This window comes from Micromys minutus (assembly GCF_963924665.1).
Source record: "Micromys minutus genome assembly, chromosome: 24".
Classification (NCBI taxonomy): domain Eukaryota; kingdom Metazoa; phylum Chordata; class Mammalia; order Rodentia; family Muridae; genus Micromys; species Micromys minutus.
In genome coordinates, this window is record NC_137959.1 from 50,000,776 (window position 1) to 50,018,185 (window position 17,410).

At 41.3% G+C, this 17,410-nt stretch overlaps 1 protein-coding gene across 2 annotated transcripts in view; it reads left to right on the plus strand.

Moving 5' to 3' along the window:
- Window positions 1-17,410, plus strand: part of NRP1 (neuropilin 1) — a 144,882-nt gene that overhangs the window by 95,196 nt on the left and 32,276 nt on the right. For both annotated transcript variants that reach the window (XM_080937264.1, XM_080937265.1), the window contains exons 7-9: window positions 2,145-2,300; window positions 5,807-5,951; window positions 13,551-13,882. In XM_080937264.1, coding sequence (XP_080793390.1) covers window positions 2,145-2,300; window positions 5,807-5,951; window positions 13,551-13,882 — 633 coding nt within the window. The remainder of the gene's footprint in view (window positions 1-2,144; window positions 2,301-5,806; window positions 5,952-13,550; window positions 13,883-17,410) is intronic.

A 17,410-nucleotide genomic window follows, 5' to 3' on the forward strand; every position in this document is an offset into this window, starting at 1 on the left:
TGAGTAGGGATGGGGATTTGCTCCAACTTTTTTGTTTTGTTTGTTTGTTTGGTTTCTTTCTTTTTTGAAGAAACCTATGTTCCTCTGTTCTGTTGAAATGTCTGGTCAATGAAACCAGGTATATTGGGTAATTCCTCTCTTGAGTCCTTAAAAGACACTATGTTTGTGTATTCTTTATAAAAAGACATTTCTTTTCTTTTCTTTATTCCTTTGTAAAATCCAGGCCATACAACAAATAGAAAGAGACAGCTTTCCAGGAAATATCTAAGAAAAGGGATGTGAAAATGCTCAACACATGGAGACTAAGCATGAGTTTTATTTTTGCATTATATGTAATTTTTAATGATGACAATGAGAAAAGTTTTATTATACTGACAATATCTGGAGGAATATGAACAGAAGCAGGAAAGGTCTTCCTAAACTGGGAGCATTGCTCAATCAGCATAGTACTTGCTGTGCAAGCTTGAAGACCTGAGTTCAGTTCCCAGAATCCATGTGAAAAGGCTGCATGTGATAACGCTGGCTTATCCTTGCAGAGACAGACACAAAATGTACCTGAATATACACAAATAAGCACACACACTACATATGCAAACAAAAAGGGGAGTGTTTGGGGATTCCAGTTCATGACCAGCTGTCTGGTTGCTATGACACCTAGCTAATCACTGTGGGAACCCAGAGCAGAATTTATCACTACCTGGAAGTACCTACTACCCTCCAGGGTATGAGATTAATGAGCAAGACACAAAGTAAGGCTCTCTTGTTCGGAAGCCTCACTGGAAACTGACCAAAAGGAGTTTACAAGCTTCGCTTTATGATGTCTTTCCTCCCCATCATGCCTGGAGACACAAATGGTTCTCAACATAGCTGCTTACAGCAAGGCCATGAACAAAAACAAACAAACAATACAAAACAACACAAAAAAAAAAGAAGGAGCTTCAGATGGGGTAAACCTTCCTGCATTTTTCTCCTTGCAAAACCATCCTAAACTCTACCTGTGTCTGTTCTCAGAACCACTGCACTCCTAGGGACTCACATCAGTGCCCTTTCTGGCAACATCTCACTGGAAGAAGATGGGATTCTGCAAAGAGTTGGGAGACAGGATTAACTGGATCAGAAGGGAGGCCTAGTTTAAGCCTCTCCAGTAGCCAATGTGTGTGTCTGTTGTGTCTGTCTTGATTCTTCATCTGTAAAATTATATATATGATATACTTTGGAAAGTATGTTAAATGTCTTTGAAGATATACTGACATGAATTCAACTTTCTCCTCTGTACTATACATCAGGTAATCTTGGCTGCAGTGGTGAGAACATTCTCCTTTCTCATAACCTAGTTCCCTTACTTTGTCTGCCTGTCTGTCTGACTGACTAACTGACTATCTACATATCTGTCTGTCTGTCTGTCTCTGTCTCTCAGTCTCTGTCTGTCTGTCTGTCTGTCTCTCTCTCTCTCTCTCTCTCTCTCTCTCTCTCTCTCTCTCTCTCTCTCTCTCTCTTTCTCTATTTGTATGTATGTGTGGGTGTGGGTATATCAATGATTTTTATTCAGGGTTGCTTACTGGAATTTGGGCAATTTGCTAATGGCTACACCACTAAGAAAATATCTCTCACTCCTTCACTGATAGATTCTCAGGGGGAGGAATGTGAACAGACCCATCTTGTGCATGTCTTACCCAGGTAAACTCAGTGGCTGTAAAGTCCTGTCATGCCTGGAAGACAGCATTGCACAAAACTCCACCCCTTCCTCCAGCTCTTACTATTTCAATACCCACTTCTGTAATGTTCCCCGAGCCTTAGAAGTGATGGTGCAGATGCCCTGTTCAGGGCTGAGCACTCTATTATTCTCCGAACTTTGACCAGTTCTGAGTCTCTTTAGGGATTGTTACCCACTGCAGGAAGAAGTTTCTCTGACCCAAGCTGGTGGTGGGAGCACTGACCTAATCTGGCATAAGTACCTAGAAGGCAGGCTGACAGCCTTTGCCTTCCTTTAGAGGGTAGCTGGGAAGATAGGGGCCATTGACATCACATTGGGCCCTGCTAGTTCTAATGGATAAAACCTCAGTACAAAGCCTGCAGGCAAAGCTGCTTAGGTCACAGCTGTGCTTGATGGGGCAGCTGACTGAACCCGTGTCATTTTCTTGCAGGTGGACTTGGGCCTCCTGCGATTCGTTACTGCTGTGGGAACACAGGGTGCCATTTCCAAGGAAACCAAGAAGAAATATTATGTCAAGACTTACAGAATAGACATCAGCTCCAACGGAGAGGACTGGATCACCCTGAAAGAGGGAAATAAAGCTATTGTGAGTTGGCTTCCCCCCCCCCCCCCCACACACACACTAAAGGCTTCACATGCATGATCAATTTTTATTTGTTTATATGGGGATTTTTCTGTCAGGCCTGGTTTACTTTTTGATTTGATTTAAAACAAAAAGTGCAATTAGGGGTTTTAATCTGACCAGAGTCTCATGTTCCCAGATCTGAAGGCCAAGAGGAAGTTACACAGATGTTACTAAGACAGCATAAGCTGAATTAAACAACAGACTCACGAATCAGCCAAGGATAGACAATGCACAACCTCAGAAGTTCCTGATGATTGTTTGGCTTCATTTATTTGGGTTCTCACTGTGTTTCTTCATTCATTCCTACATTTTTTTCTCTTTTCCTTTCTGTGATGGGCTAGAGCCTTTTCATCTACCCCCAGTGGTTACAAACTCATTTACAATTGGCTGTCTCTGTAAGAACAGAACTGTGGGCAGTTTGCCATGGTCTTTAAGATCACACAGATAGTAGTATCCTACTTACTCAATTGGAGCTTCACCAAGTGGGGCAGCTGAACCCAGCCTCAGTACATTTGTCCTGCCCTCTGTTGTTTTGGAACTGAGGCATCTCTCTCCCTCAGCCTGCCCCACTTGTTTGAAGTTAGTTATAATTGCTCTAATTTATCAATCAAAAGATCTTTGAGAATTCTTATTTGATGTTACCCAAAAACCAAATGCTTGAGGGGCTGGAGAGATACTCAGCCAATAAATTTCTAACAACACAAGCCTGAGGACCTGAGTTCCATATTCAGAACCCATATTTTAAATATATATAAACATATCAGTGAGATGGCTTGGTAGGTAGAGGTGCTCATCAATAAATCTGACAACCCCGATTCCATTCCCAAGACCCAAATGGTGGAAGTAGAACAATCAATGTGTACTATGGCATATACCTATATATAATAAATATATACATAAAATACATAAATAGATAGATACATGATAGATAGATAGATAGATGATAGATAGATATTTTTAAGCAGGGAGTAGTCTCTCTCTTTTCTCCTCTTCTCTTCTCTTCTCCTCCTCCTCCTCTTCTTCCTTTTCTCTCTCTCTCTCTCTCTCTCTCTCTCTCTCTCTCTCTCTCTCTCTCTCTCTTTCTCTCTGCAGGAAGGCCAGTGCAGTTCACATGGCCTCAGCTTACTCACAGTCTTGACTAGAGATAAGGAAAGGCTCTGCAGTATGAAGTAAAATACAGATAAGGACTCCCTTGATTGGTAGCAAAATTCCTTTCTCGTGGAGAACAGGCAAAATAGAGGCAAGTGTAGGGGGACATCTTCCATGGAAGATTCTGTGGACAGTACAAGGGCTATGAAGATGGACAACATGGGACCCCATCTCTACCTGGGAAAGAAAACCCTTCACAGCTGGCCCTAGGGAAGGGACACAGTAATGCTCCAGGGTTTCATGACTTGGTGCTTTAGAGCAATGGCAGCTCTGCACACACAAGCCTCCCGAGCTGAGATGATAAAGGAACATGCAGCAGAGATGAGCCTTGGTGTGTGGAGATCTTCACCAAACCTAAATGAAACCAGAGCATCCAGCTGACATCTGTTCCTGCAGCTCTCCTCATTTTGCCCTGCCATAGATCTCACCATCCTTCCTGATTTTATTAGCTGGACTGTGGCAATGTCAACCTTTAATCCTAGCCTTTAATCCAACAGTCTTCATCCTTAGGACAGAATATTAACTTGCTTGCTTCTCAGCAATCTTCAGGAAATTCTTAGCATTAGCAAAGTGGGTACACTCACCCGCACCTCTCCCCATCCTGGCCTGGCAGGCTCTTCAGCCAACTGCACTCCCTAGGTAAACTAACTGAGGCCTATAATAACAACAGTATTTGAAGTGCTACTACTTCTGGAAGCTTCTCATTATTTTTCCACATGAAAATGCACCCATGCAGATTGTTTCCCAGGAGGAGATGCTGAGGTAGAAGCGAAACAGAGGGTTTTTTTTTTTTTTTTTTTTTTTTTTGGCGTTTACTGCAAAGTAGAGCACAGGGTCCTGCATGCTCAAAAAGGGTCAAAAGCAGCAGCAGCAGTCTGGTGACATTGGTGTGTCCTTCCTATGGGGGGAAGAGCAAGGTTCAGGAAAGTGCATGATGAATACTGGAAGATGGGGAGCATCTTCATGCCCTGCACAAAAGACTCTGGTAATAACACCCCAGAGATCACAGTGCTTGAAACACCCAGTACCACAGGGAACTGCTGTTTTATTACTTTATTTGGATAAGAAAGGGTCTTAAAACCGGGTCCCTCTGTGTGGCTTGGGTTATCCTGGAGCTTTCTGTGGAGATCAGGTTGGCCTTGAACTCATGGAGATCTACCTCCCTCTGCCTCCTGAATGATGGGATTTAAAACATACACCAAAACTACCTGATTTAAATACTGCTGCCATCCTATCTAGATGACAAATAGCTGACCCACAAATCTAGAAAACAGAAGCCTCCTCTCTTATCTAAGGAAGATTTTTGCCAGAATGTTCCATGATGGCATACAAAGATCCTGTAAACAATACCACCACATTCTACATGGTCCCAAAGGATATTCACAGGCACCTGCTTTATACCAGATCCTCCTTGCCTTTGTGGTCATATGCTTCATTGTTCTTAGAATTAAAGTACCCATTTGTTCCTAAAAGCAGAAGACTAGGAATTTTGAGTTAAAAGTCATTTATTCTTTAGTTTGCCTCTGACTACTGAAGCACAATTTTACCAATAACTTCTCAGTACTAAAACCACGGATGCATGACTAAGAACATTTGCCAAGAGGCTTGGCAAGCAACGAGGACAAGAAGCTGAGGATGTGGCTCAGTGGACAGAGTGCTTGCCTCATATGCACAAAGCCCTGGTGTCCATCCCAATTACCACATAAACCATTCACATGGTACATCCCTGAAGGCCCAGCTCTTGAGAGGTAGAAGCAAAAAACTGAGGGGTTTAGCATCATCTTCACTTACCTAGTGCACTCAAGGTTGGCCAGGGATGCAAGCAACAATGTCTACAAAATGAAGAAGGAATGAAAAAAGGAGGATGGTATTTTGGCTTAGGGTTGCATCTGAGAGCATGAGCTAGAATTTAAAAATTCTAGACCTAACCCAGAACTCAAAAGGCATTCCTTCAGGGAGCTGCTGGGAAGGGTGATGTAGAGGGCTCCTGGGCAATGTGTGCGGCTGTGGCTCTTCAGGTAAAGTTAACAACTACTCATTTTTGAAGATGACAGCATGTGTCCTTTAATAAATGTCATCCTGGTGACAGTGCTCTTAGAAGCTGTAGCCACTCAAGAATACATGATTGGGGTGGTATTCTCCACTGGACAGAGTTCTCTTTGATTATAGTTATTTGTGAAAATTACATGGCAGGTTGCTAAATGGTACAACAACCTTGGTAGAAAATGCTAGAACTGTAAACAATTTCTACAAGCATTGTGGACAGCTTCTGGGATTTGTTTCTAATACAGTTTGTTAACACCCTCTCTCCCATCTAGATCTTTCAGGGAAACACCAATCCCACAGATGTTGTCTTTGGAGTTTTCCCCAAACCACTGATAACTCGATTTGTCCGAATCAAACCTGCATCCTGGGAAACTGGTATATCTATGAGATTTGAAGTTTATGGCTGCAAGATAACAGGTAAGAGCTAGCATGTAAGTTGCCCCTTGAACTGATGTAGACTTTTTCATTCAAGGAAAATTTTTTCATATGTTCAAATATGAAGGCAACCTGCTCATATTTATTTGGTAGTTAAGGTCTTTATCAGTTACTTTTCTCATTAGTGTGACAAAATACCTAAGAAGAAACTTAAAGGTTTATTTTGTCTTGCAGTTGTTGTGGACCCAGTTCACCACAGCTGGGAGGCATGGTAGCAGTAGTAGGAGGCAACTGGTTACTTTATATCTAAGTTAGTAAGCAGAAAAGAAACAAGAAGTCAAGGTCTGCCCTCAGTGACTCACTTTGTCCATTGACTTTCTCCAGAAGTCCCAGAAGCTAGAGATGAAGTGGGGAACATTTCACACTCAGCCATAGGGCATGTATGCTGGGTGTAGACATTTCTAGATTCAAGTTCTACCTTAGTGCATTAGCCATATGCCAGGTAATTTACTTGAGTTTTCCAGGCCTGGTCTTCCTCTCCTGGCTAACAGGCATGGTTCTTAGCCCATATAGGCTACTCCTTATGGCAGGTGGAGAGGTAGGAGTGAACATTTAGTGTTAAAGGACAGGATTTCTGTCAGTATCCCCTTTCTACTGAATAGTCTCTGATAAGGCATTGGCCTCTGCTTCCTGGGTTGGCAACATGCTGATCACTAGTATTGGGTCCTAATAAACAGCAGCTCTGGGGAAGGCTCCACACTGGCTTTTCTCTTTGTAGTTTTGAAGTCCAGAGGCAGCTACACTTAAGGAGCTTTGACCTCAAACAAGGGCCACTTTCACTAGTATCCTGGCAACTTTGTCATGGATTTTCCCCCTATTTTTGATGACTCTGTATGTATTTCTTCTGGGGATTGAACCTGGGCGTTGCACATAGTAGGCAGGCTCTCTACCATGGTAGAAAACTGCATCACCACTTCTTAACTGGGTATTCTAAAAATGAAAGTTAACTTGTGAACATTTCCAGTTTGTTCTTCCAACAGTACTTGAGAAGACCCTGTTAGATGGAACAAAAACCTATTCCTATTTGAGGGGTGAAATGATGAGACACACTTAGCTCTTGTTAAATGTCTAGGAAAGGGTAAGATTAGGTGGCTGGAAATCAAGGTGTGCCTGACTGTGAAGCTGGCCCTAGGCCCAAGGACTCCAGGGTCACTGTAGTGGTTCTGATTAACAGTGAGGTTGTCCGACATTCTCATGTAACAGCAGCCATGTTCCAACCCTTTTCTGTGTAAGTATATGTGTTACAGAGCTTTCATTTGAAAGCAACAGCAGCACACATGTAATCTTTATATCTTAAAAATTAAAAACCATTGGAGTTGGAGAAATGGGCCACTGGGCAAGGGTAGCTACTTCTCTTCCAGAGGACCCAAATGATAGCTCAGAACTGTCTGTAACTCCAGTTCCAGGGCATCCCATGTCTTCTTTCTGCATCTCTTGGCACTGCATACATGAGGTGCAATACATGTGCAAACATGCAAACACATAAAATACAAATAAATTTTTTTAAGATCAAAACAGAGAATCTGTAATTGATTCATTAAGAAGGTAATTAAAATTAAAACAACTTCCAATCTTCAGTGAACCACTGTATTCTGTCTCTGTTCATATTTAGAACATTTAATTTCTCAATTCATTCTATGGTTTCTCTGCTGAATTTGATTATTTCTTTAAAAAACAAAAAACAAAACTGAACTTTGAAGGGAAAGCATCACCCTGGGACTTTCCCGTCAGAGTGGAGATGCTGTTTTGAGAAGCACATGAAAAAGAAATCTGCAGAAAAGTCCATATTGGAGAGTAAAACATTCCTGATCTGACATCAGAACCGAGTTTTGTTTACATGGTGGCACAGACCTGTCCAGTGTGTGACAATCTGAGGCTTAGAAAGTTCAAGATCTTGGAGACAGGAATTGGGGTAGACGGGCATTTGGAGGAGGGTCAGGCACTGGAAAAGTCAGATGTAACCTTGTTTTTATTGTTGATTGTAGTTAAATAGAAGAAAGTTCTAGGGAACTTGACAGCATTCTTAATTTACACATAAATCCTTAGGAACAAAGCCACATGAGGCCTGGGTGGGAATTTCTGGTTCATCTCTCTAACCTGCTCCCATGTCACTGCACTGGAGTTTTATTTAGAAGCAAGCATCATAAAGACTTTAAATTAATCTGAACTCTGAACTCTGACTGTTCAGTCTCTTAAGATTTATATTGTGTCTGTTTGGTTAAATAAAATATTTGTTTGGATTCAAATCATTCTTTTTATTTTCATAAGGACATCCCAAGAGACAATTCTAGGAATTTGAACCAAAAAAAATAAAATAAAATAAAGAAAGAAAGAAAAGAAAAGAAAAGAAAAGAAAAAAGAAAAAAAAGAAAGAAAGAAAGAAAGAAAAGAATTTATTAGATTTAAAAGAAAAAGTAAAATGGCTTGTTTACTTAAACAATATTTAAAATAGTTTGTCCTATTATTTTTAAACACAACTTGTTTTGTTATTTTAAGTACACAGTTGGGTTTTGTTTTGTTTTCTCTCCAGTGAAATGGCTGTCATTTCCCAGAAACTGACCTTGGCAGGTTTTTTTAATAGGGCAAAATGTGACCATGATGGTTACACAACAAGAAGGGTCATGCCTGGCTCATGACTGTCCAGTGAGTGCCTGGCTGCAGGCAAGACCCTTTGCATTTCAGATGTACAGTTTCTGGTCTGCAAGATACCTTGATGAGCTGTGATAAGGATTAAATGAAAGAATATTTATAACATAATTAAAGTGCTCACAAAATGCCCCTATATAATAAGGCAAGGACACTACTCTCTAAACAGAATGCATGATAAGTCCCAGGTAAAGCCTGTGTTTGTGTGTGTGTGTGTGTGTGTGTGTGTGTGTGTGTGTGTGTGTGTGTGTGTATGTGTGCAGTATAGTGTCTGTGTATATATGTGTGTGTGTGTGTGTGTGTGTGTATGTATGTGTAGTGTAGTGGTGTCTGTGTATATGTGTGTGTGTGTGTGTGTGTGTGTGTGTGTGTGTGTGCAGGCTAATAAAAGAGTAGGTCATCAGTGTCCTATTGGCCTAGACAATGCAGGACAGCAGAGCCTAGTCACCATGCTTTCTCCACCCTGTAGGTCAGTGGCACCATAGTATTCAGTGGTTATTTCTGAATGAAGAAGTGCCACTTCTTATACAAACAAGCAACCTTGAACTTTCAGCCTCTCTTTATGAGGAGGCAAATCCTAACTCAATCTAAACATTTAAAGAAACTAGCAAACTAACAAACTTAGGACATAATGCATCATTTACTTGACTTCCAAAATCTCTAGAGTTTTGAGTTTGAATTTAGGTTTCACATTCAGGAATTCTTTTGAAATAAAGCCATCTCTTGGAGATCCAGAGAATATGATGGAGTGTTTCATGGAAAGACACACATACTCAGGCAAAATACCCTGATTTACAGGTGATTGAGGAAGGAATGTTTTCTTTGTTTCTCTAAAGCAGCTATATCATTTGGCAAAGGGGGTGGGGAATTGGGAAGATGACATTGGAGGGCATTGGTTGTGAGACCTCAGCCTGTGATCTGCTCAGTGGTGCTCTCTTCTCTCATAGTCATATGCTCCTGTCAATCAAAGATGAGGGTAACCTTCCCAGACACCAGAGCACCCTTAGGAACTCCCCAAGCCCTCAGGGGATGCCAGGTGATGCCCATTGGGAACTACTGTCATTCTTATCTGTCACTTTCTCACTCTGGAAACTTATTAACTAAATGTGTTCAGTTTTTCTTCTAAGGTCAAGACAAAGATCTTATGGTAAATTAATACCACTAGTAATAGCCACACCATAACATCATCCACTTGTCTCTTTCATCCAGGATTGATTTTAAGGTTTTAAAAAAAAGTGTTGCCAAACACAATCTCCAGTTAAGCTTGATGTAGCTTAAAAATTATAATTGTTAGTGAACCTATTTCCCAATGAAGTATTTTGGATACACTAAGAATTAGTCATTGTTTCTCTGAAATTTCAATCTAGTTGGATATCCTATTTTTTTTTTCTGTTGTTTATTCACTTGTTAAATTTAACAGCACGAGCAAAAGTGCATTTAAACCTGCCTGCCAAGGAAACTAGCATCTTATTCGAACCTTGAATTAATTGTTAATATAATTCTTTTCCTCATCATTATTAAAAGAGAATTATGGGCTAAATTGAGGAAATAGCACAATCAGTATAGAATTTGTCTTACAAGCATGGGACCTGAGTTCAAACCTCAGAGCTCACATAAAAAGGCCTGCATAGTAGCCTATACTTGTAATTCAGAGCTAGGGTGGAGAAGACAGGAGGCTCTCTGGGGCTTGATGGCCAGCCAGTATAACCTAACTGGTGACCCACAGGCTAGAAAGAGGCCTTGTCTCAAAAAAAAACATCATGGAAAGTACAAGATGATGTCCTTTGTTCCTCAGACACATGCCCACAAATGCACAGTATGAATCTTGTATGAATCTAGTCAAAGGCAATCAAGGTTCCCTTTACTGTTTTTCAGAAGAGGCATTCACAGAGAAATATTGGGGACTGGCTCAACACTCTGACTTCTGACTGAGTGTGGACTAACTTTCATTATGTCTGGACAAAGAAACAGCCCAGAATCTCTACGTAAGAGAAAGGACATCCATCTGGTGCAGTCTCTGTTCTTGTAGCATCCAAGTTAGCTGTGTGTTTCTCAGATGGTAACATCTGGCTCCCTTTGCCAGCTGAGCATCACCTTTGTAAAGAAGCCGATTGGAAGTCAGGCAGGTGTGACCACTGTAGTCAATAAATGGGACTTCTGTTTTTAACATAAAAGTTTCATAGTCCTTCAGCAAATGGTTTCATTTAAATCTTTAAAAATAATTTCTCATTGAGTTTATTCTTGGTTTCCAGATTCCTGCCCAGAGCAAATAGCTAGGCTGAATTACAGGAAGGCATCCTGAGAAACGACAGCTGCTTTTTACTGTTGTAATACATTGATTCATTCAGCAAATATTTGTTGAGGGTGACAGTGTGCAAAAACAAGCTCAGAAAGTCTCAGAAAACAGAAAATAGGATTTGTTTATACCTTCAATAAAATTAAGATCTGGCTTGGCAAATAGCTTGGTTGTTAGTATGCTTGCCCAGCACATAGGAATCCCTGAGTTCTGCACTCAACACTGCAGAGACCACATGGCAGTGCACACTTGAAACCCCAATATATAGGCAGCAGAAGGGTCAGCAGTTCAAGGTCATTCTCACAAGTGAATTGAGGACAAGCCTGGAACATGAGATCTTATTAAAAAAAAAAAAAAAAAAAAAAAAAAACAGGAAGGAAAGAAGAAAGGAAGGGGGAAGGGACCAAGGGAGAGAGAGAAAAAAACATAAAACTTGAACTAGCAAAAGGCAGTTATCAAAAAGAATTAATGAGATTGCCACTACCAGAAAAAAAAATACAGATCAAGTATCATAAGGCATACCAGAAAAAGAAAAGTGTGTTTAATTACAGACTGGCAATATTGACTAAGCTGAATATTATTTGAAGATGAGTAAATGTTTTCCACAAATTATATGGTGGAAAGAGCAAGATGATAGGCGGATCTAGAGAAGAGAAAGAATGGGACAAAGCCTACCCCCACCCAGCAAGAAAGTGCTTCATCTTTCTGGTATGAATGAATATGCAAGTGAGGAGCTGGGATGTTTGCAAGCTCTGGGTGTGGAAGGGACAGCATCACAATTGTACAGCTCATGAAGAGAGGTGTTAACTGACCCATACTTCAGGTCAATAGGGCTGTACTTTAATCACTTAGGGTGGTCATAATTTTTACATTCCTATTTATGACATTATGCAGAATGGAATTGTTTCAAAGAAAATTAGATTGTCACTCTTGTATGTCCCTAATTGAACTATATAGTTTTGAAAAAAAAAAGTAGCTGGGGTCAGTTATTTATTAAGCAGCCAACCAATCAATCAATCAATGGTGGATACTCTCCTGTTGCTACAGAAGATGTGAAGAGGTCTGTTGTACTCCATTGCTCTTGGGGATCTTATAGTCTATCTGTGATTACAAGACTCATAATCCCATCCACAGTACATCTCTGTTCCAGCTGGGAGCCATTTCCTGCCTGGGCTATCACATTCCCAAGAGGGGAATCATCCCAAGTCGGCAGAAGTTTCTATGACTCTTGACCTGCATCTTGACATTTGCACAGGCTGTGCCTCTAAAATTTGGAGAGAGGAATTCTGAACATGTTGACCAAAGGCAATAATAGGAAATCTATCTACAGGACATAAGGAAGAATTGGTTAACCAGGATATATTATCTGATATGAATCCAAAATGAGATACAGGTGTTTAAATTCATGGGAGACACACACATTGCAGGTGCACATACAGATGTGTGAAGACCCCTGGACAATGTCGATTGTCATTCCACAAGTGCACCCACATTTGTTTATTTGTTTTGAGACAATCTCTCATTGGGATTGGGAGCTCACCAACTCATCTAGGCTGGCTGCCAATGAGCCCAAGGAACTGCTTATTTCTGTCTCCCCAGTGCTGAATTATAAGTGTCAACTACCATGCCCGGCTTTTAAAATGGATTCTGAAGATCCAACTGAGCTAACTTCCCAGCACCCAAAATGTGATTTTTAAACCTAAATAGAAACTTTTTCTTGAAATAATAGAGAGCTAGCACAGAGGTACATTTTAATCACAGAATTAAAGTGGCACTGTGGACTAACAGCAGAGATTGTCTGGGCTTCTATACTTGTACAGGCTGGTTTCAATCACAGTACTCAAAGGTCAGGTGCAGGTGATATGATGTACATTCCAAACCAGCCAGAGACTCTGTCTCAAACATGGAGCTGATAATGTAGCTCAGTTAGCATGCTTGTCTACCATGCACCAAGCTCTGGTGTTTGCCATCAATTTGATCATATTCATTGGACATAGTAGCACATATTTGTAATCCCAGCACAATGATAAAGGTAGGAGACTCAGAAGTTTAAAGTTATCCTTAACCTCAGCTACTTAAAAAGTTTAAGACTACATTAAACCCTATCTTTAAACTAAAAAAACAGAAAACTATAGGTCTTGAGGACAGTTGATGGCAAAGGTAAGGTGGACACTCAGCTCCCTGAGCCACCTCTTTCTTTTTCTGTGCTGAGTCAGTCTCTTCCTTTGTCACCACCTTACCAACTTCACTTTGCTTCAACATTTCTTGTTTGGGGGTTTATCTCCTTAAGTATCTCCATCCACATGTTCCACCATGAACCACAAATTCCTTGTAGGCAACACTTCTTGAAATGGGAGTAACTGCTAGGAACAAAAAAGACTGGAACCTTAGCTTGACATTAAACTTAGGAGAGCTAAAAAGCATCAGGGGAAGGGTGGCAGTGATTCTCTGAAGATTTCTTTATGGGAGTAGGAGTCTAAGAACAGGATAAAAGTAGAGACCTGCAGAAGAGAAGACTCTGCTACTGTAAATGTACAGAGACTGGATATTTCATATAAATGGATACAAGTTTATGTTTTCTAAGCACATTGCATCTCTGAGAAAATAACCTTAGCCCATCTGTTTCTCCCAACATCTAGATTACCCTTGCTCTGGAATGTTGGGCATGGTGTCTGGACTGATTTCAGACTCCCAGATTACAGCATCTAACCAAGGAGACAGGAACTGGATGCCAGAAAACATCCGCCTGGTGACCAGTCGCACCGGCTGGGCCCTGCCACCCTCACCCCACCCATACATCAATGAATGGCTCCAGGTGGACCTGGGAGATGAGAAGATAGTAAGAGGAGTCATCATTCAGGGTGGGAAGCACCGAGAAAACAAGGTGTTCATGAGGAAATTCAAGATCGCCTACAGTAACAATGGCTCTGACTGGAAAACAATCATGGATGACAGCAAGCGTAAGGCTAAGGTAAGGCTCTGGGGTAGGGAGTAGCTAGTGTCTGGGGACATCATCTGCCCACTAGCTCACTACAAGTCATTTCTCCAGCCCAAGGCAGAGGTTAAATCCTCATGTCCTTGGATTTTTGTGGTGGTTTGGTTTAGTGCATGTGGTATGCCTGTGTGCCTGTGGACCTGTGCATGTGCATGTGTGACACAAATTCATGCATACACATCTGTTCACACAAACATGAAGCACCAGACACATGAGTGTGGAAGCCAAAGGTCAACCTTGGATATGGTTCCTCGAGAGCCAGTCAACTTGGTTTTCTGAGGCAAGGTCTAGGTCAGTAAGTAAGTCCCAGTGATCTTTGTGTCTCTACTTTCCAAGCCTAGGATTGCAAGTGTGCACCACTATATCAACTTCTTGCATGGGTGTTGGGGATCCATCTCAGGTTCTCATGCTTTCATGGCAAATACTTTACCCACTAATGTATCTTCCAAACCCCTTCTCACACACTAGCAGAAGTCGGACTTCACAGGGAAGCACAGATTTGGCTATGATGTTGGTTTGTCCGTAAGCTCCTGGGGTCTACTGTGTCTACCATCCCAGCACGAGTGTTACAGATTCAAGATGGCAAGTCTGGCTTTTACTTGGGTGCTGGAGGATCTAGTCTCAGGTCCTCATCACTTCCGAACAAGGACATTCTCCCCTGAGCATTTGTTTGTCTGTTTATGGTATTGAAAAAAGAGTATGCAAAGAAATGTACTCTCCCACTGAACTGTGTCTCCCCACACAGTTTACATTTTTCATTGTTGAGATAAATGTGTCTGTAATCCCAGTACTCAGGAGGCAGAAGATGGAGGATCTCTGTAAGCTAAAACAACAAAAACAAACAAAAAAATCGGCCTGGGTACATACTGAGTACTAGGCGAGGGTGAGTTACAGAATGAGACCTAGTCTCAAAACACCAAGATAAAAAGCAAATACATCTTCAACTGTGATACAGCATGCACAGAATTTGCGGTCTGAACCTCTGCATGCATACATTTAGACAGTGACATGTAAATCCATATATGTGTTCAACTCTTCAGATCATTCATCTAGTGAAGCTGAGACTCTGGGCACATTCAATAATCCCTCTCAGCTTCCCTTCCCATAATTTCTTGGCACATCACCACTCCACTTCCTGCCCCTGTGGTTCCAACCACCCTGGAGCCTCCTTTAAGCCAGTCTTGCAGTTTCTGTACTTAATGTAATAGTGAAATATTGTGGTTCTCAATTTCCTTCATTCTGAGAATACTGTTCTTCCATGTGAATAACCACATTAATGTATACATTCACCGCAAACAGATAGTAGGGTTAATCCCCCCCCCAAATTTTAGCTATTGTAAATAATGCTTAGAAATAATTCTAATGCATTTGGAACCTCTTAAAACTCAGTCACCTCTTGCTAATCTAATAAAAAAAGAGATCTCAGAATTACTATATCCTAGTGTTCACAAAATGTGGTATAAGTTTTAAACCCAAAAGATATGCTTTGGTCGCTGGGTTTTACTCAGTGTTGGCTACGTTTATTTGTACTTCCTGAGCACACCACACCAAGTTGGAAAGGGTCCCAGGAATGTGCTTGGGTGGCCTTAAGTGGATTTGTAATGAAAATGAGGACCCACTCCAGGTTTTCCATACTCCAGTGACCCTTCTCACACCAACACGTTGGCCTTTGGTCTGGGACTTTCTAATTCTACCCACTGAAAGCTGCTTCCCTATGACTGAAGATTGCAGCTCATTGGCTGGGACATTCTCTCACTTTACAACCAGTGTGGTACAGTCTTGCAGACAGGAAGTAATTCAGGCCATACTGCAGGCTTCCCTCCCTCCAGATATGTGACTTTGAAGATAATACCCTATCTTGTAAAGGCTGCAGGTCAGTGATGGAACTACTAACCACCGACTAAACCAGTGTTCTGTCTGAGGACATTAAACTGCCTGTGTCCCTCCCTGAATTAACTTGTGGTTTATAAAGCATTTTCACATTATACATGACTACTTTCTTTTCTGAGGTAGGGTCTCATGAAAGCACCAACTATGGCTGAGTCCTAACTCAATAGGTAGCTAATGCTAGCCTCGACCTTTCTGCTTCTCCCTTGGGATCACAAGCGTGATGTATTTTGTTTGATGTATGTAGTATTGCACAATGAAACCCTGGTTTCAGGGCATATTGGGCAAAATTCAACCAATTACTTTGCCCATAGCCCCAGTTCATAAGTTCACTTCTTTTTTATTCCTTTTTACTTTCTTCTGTGATTCTGTGTATGCATGCATGCTTATATGTGTGGCGTTCTTGGGTACGCCAATGAACAAGCTTATGGAAGCTAAAGGACACTTTGTCCATCATTCCTCAGACACTATCTACCTTGTGTTTTGGAACATGGTCTCTCTCAGGCCTGGAACTCATTGGGTAAACTAAGTCCAGTGAGCCTGAGGACTCTGACTCCCCAGTGATAGGATTATAGGTATATGATACTGTTTCCAGTGTCTTTTACTTGGCTTCTAGGAATCAAACTCAGTCCTTACCGACTATACTATCTCCCCAGTCCACTTGTCCCTTTTTATATCCAAATTTTATGAATTTAGGGAAATACATCAGAAGCCAGAAGTTTCTGTACACTAGCTTCAAAGAGTGGAATGGCTATGATGTCATCCCAGAGCATGGATAGGCAGCAAAGCTATGTCCCTGCTGCTGCCGATGCACAGTGTGTTGTTGTGACATGTTCTTCACACTAAGTTCTGAAGGAACAAACAAATCACCATATGTGTCTGATAGGAAGCATCATATGCTTTCTGTCATCTAACCTTCATGGTAATGGAGCCTGAAGCTGTCAGCCTGCCACAGTAAACCCAATACAGAGTTGCACAAGAAATTAATGTGTGTGTTTCAACTTTAAGTCTTCAGCTGGAGACCGATTGATACACTGGGTTTCAGTCCTGAAATATTCATCACTGTGTATCTGAAGCCATGGAGTCTAATCACTTATACTGAGCCTAATCTATGATTCTTAGCATGCCCTTCCACTGAAACAATATCATTAAGGTAGAGATGGAAGTTACATTTCAGACATCCTACATTTTCAAATTACATAAAGATATTTGAAACATTTTCTAGTTAATGGTACAAATGCTGGCTGCCAACTGAGGATGTCAGCCATCATTCACATAAAAGTAATATAAGGATATTTGTAGGATAGAACAATGCTTTTGTGAGTTAATCCCTTCTGCACCCTTCTCTTAGTCTTATCCACAATCATGTAGCTGGCAAGGTCTGTCTTCTACCAGATCTGTTAGGGTCAAAGCCCTTGCAGCCTAACAGGTTAGTTTTGGACATCACACATAACAGTAAAAAGCAGAGAAAGAAGATGTGTTCAATGTGGCACCACTGAAAGATGAACAAAAGGGTATCAGTGACCCTAAACACAAGGCTTAGGTTTAAATATAAGGCAAGAGGTGTGTGTGGCTAAGCAGTGCTGGTCAAGTCATCTCTCCCATCACTGACCCTCC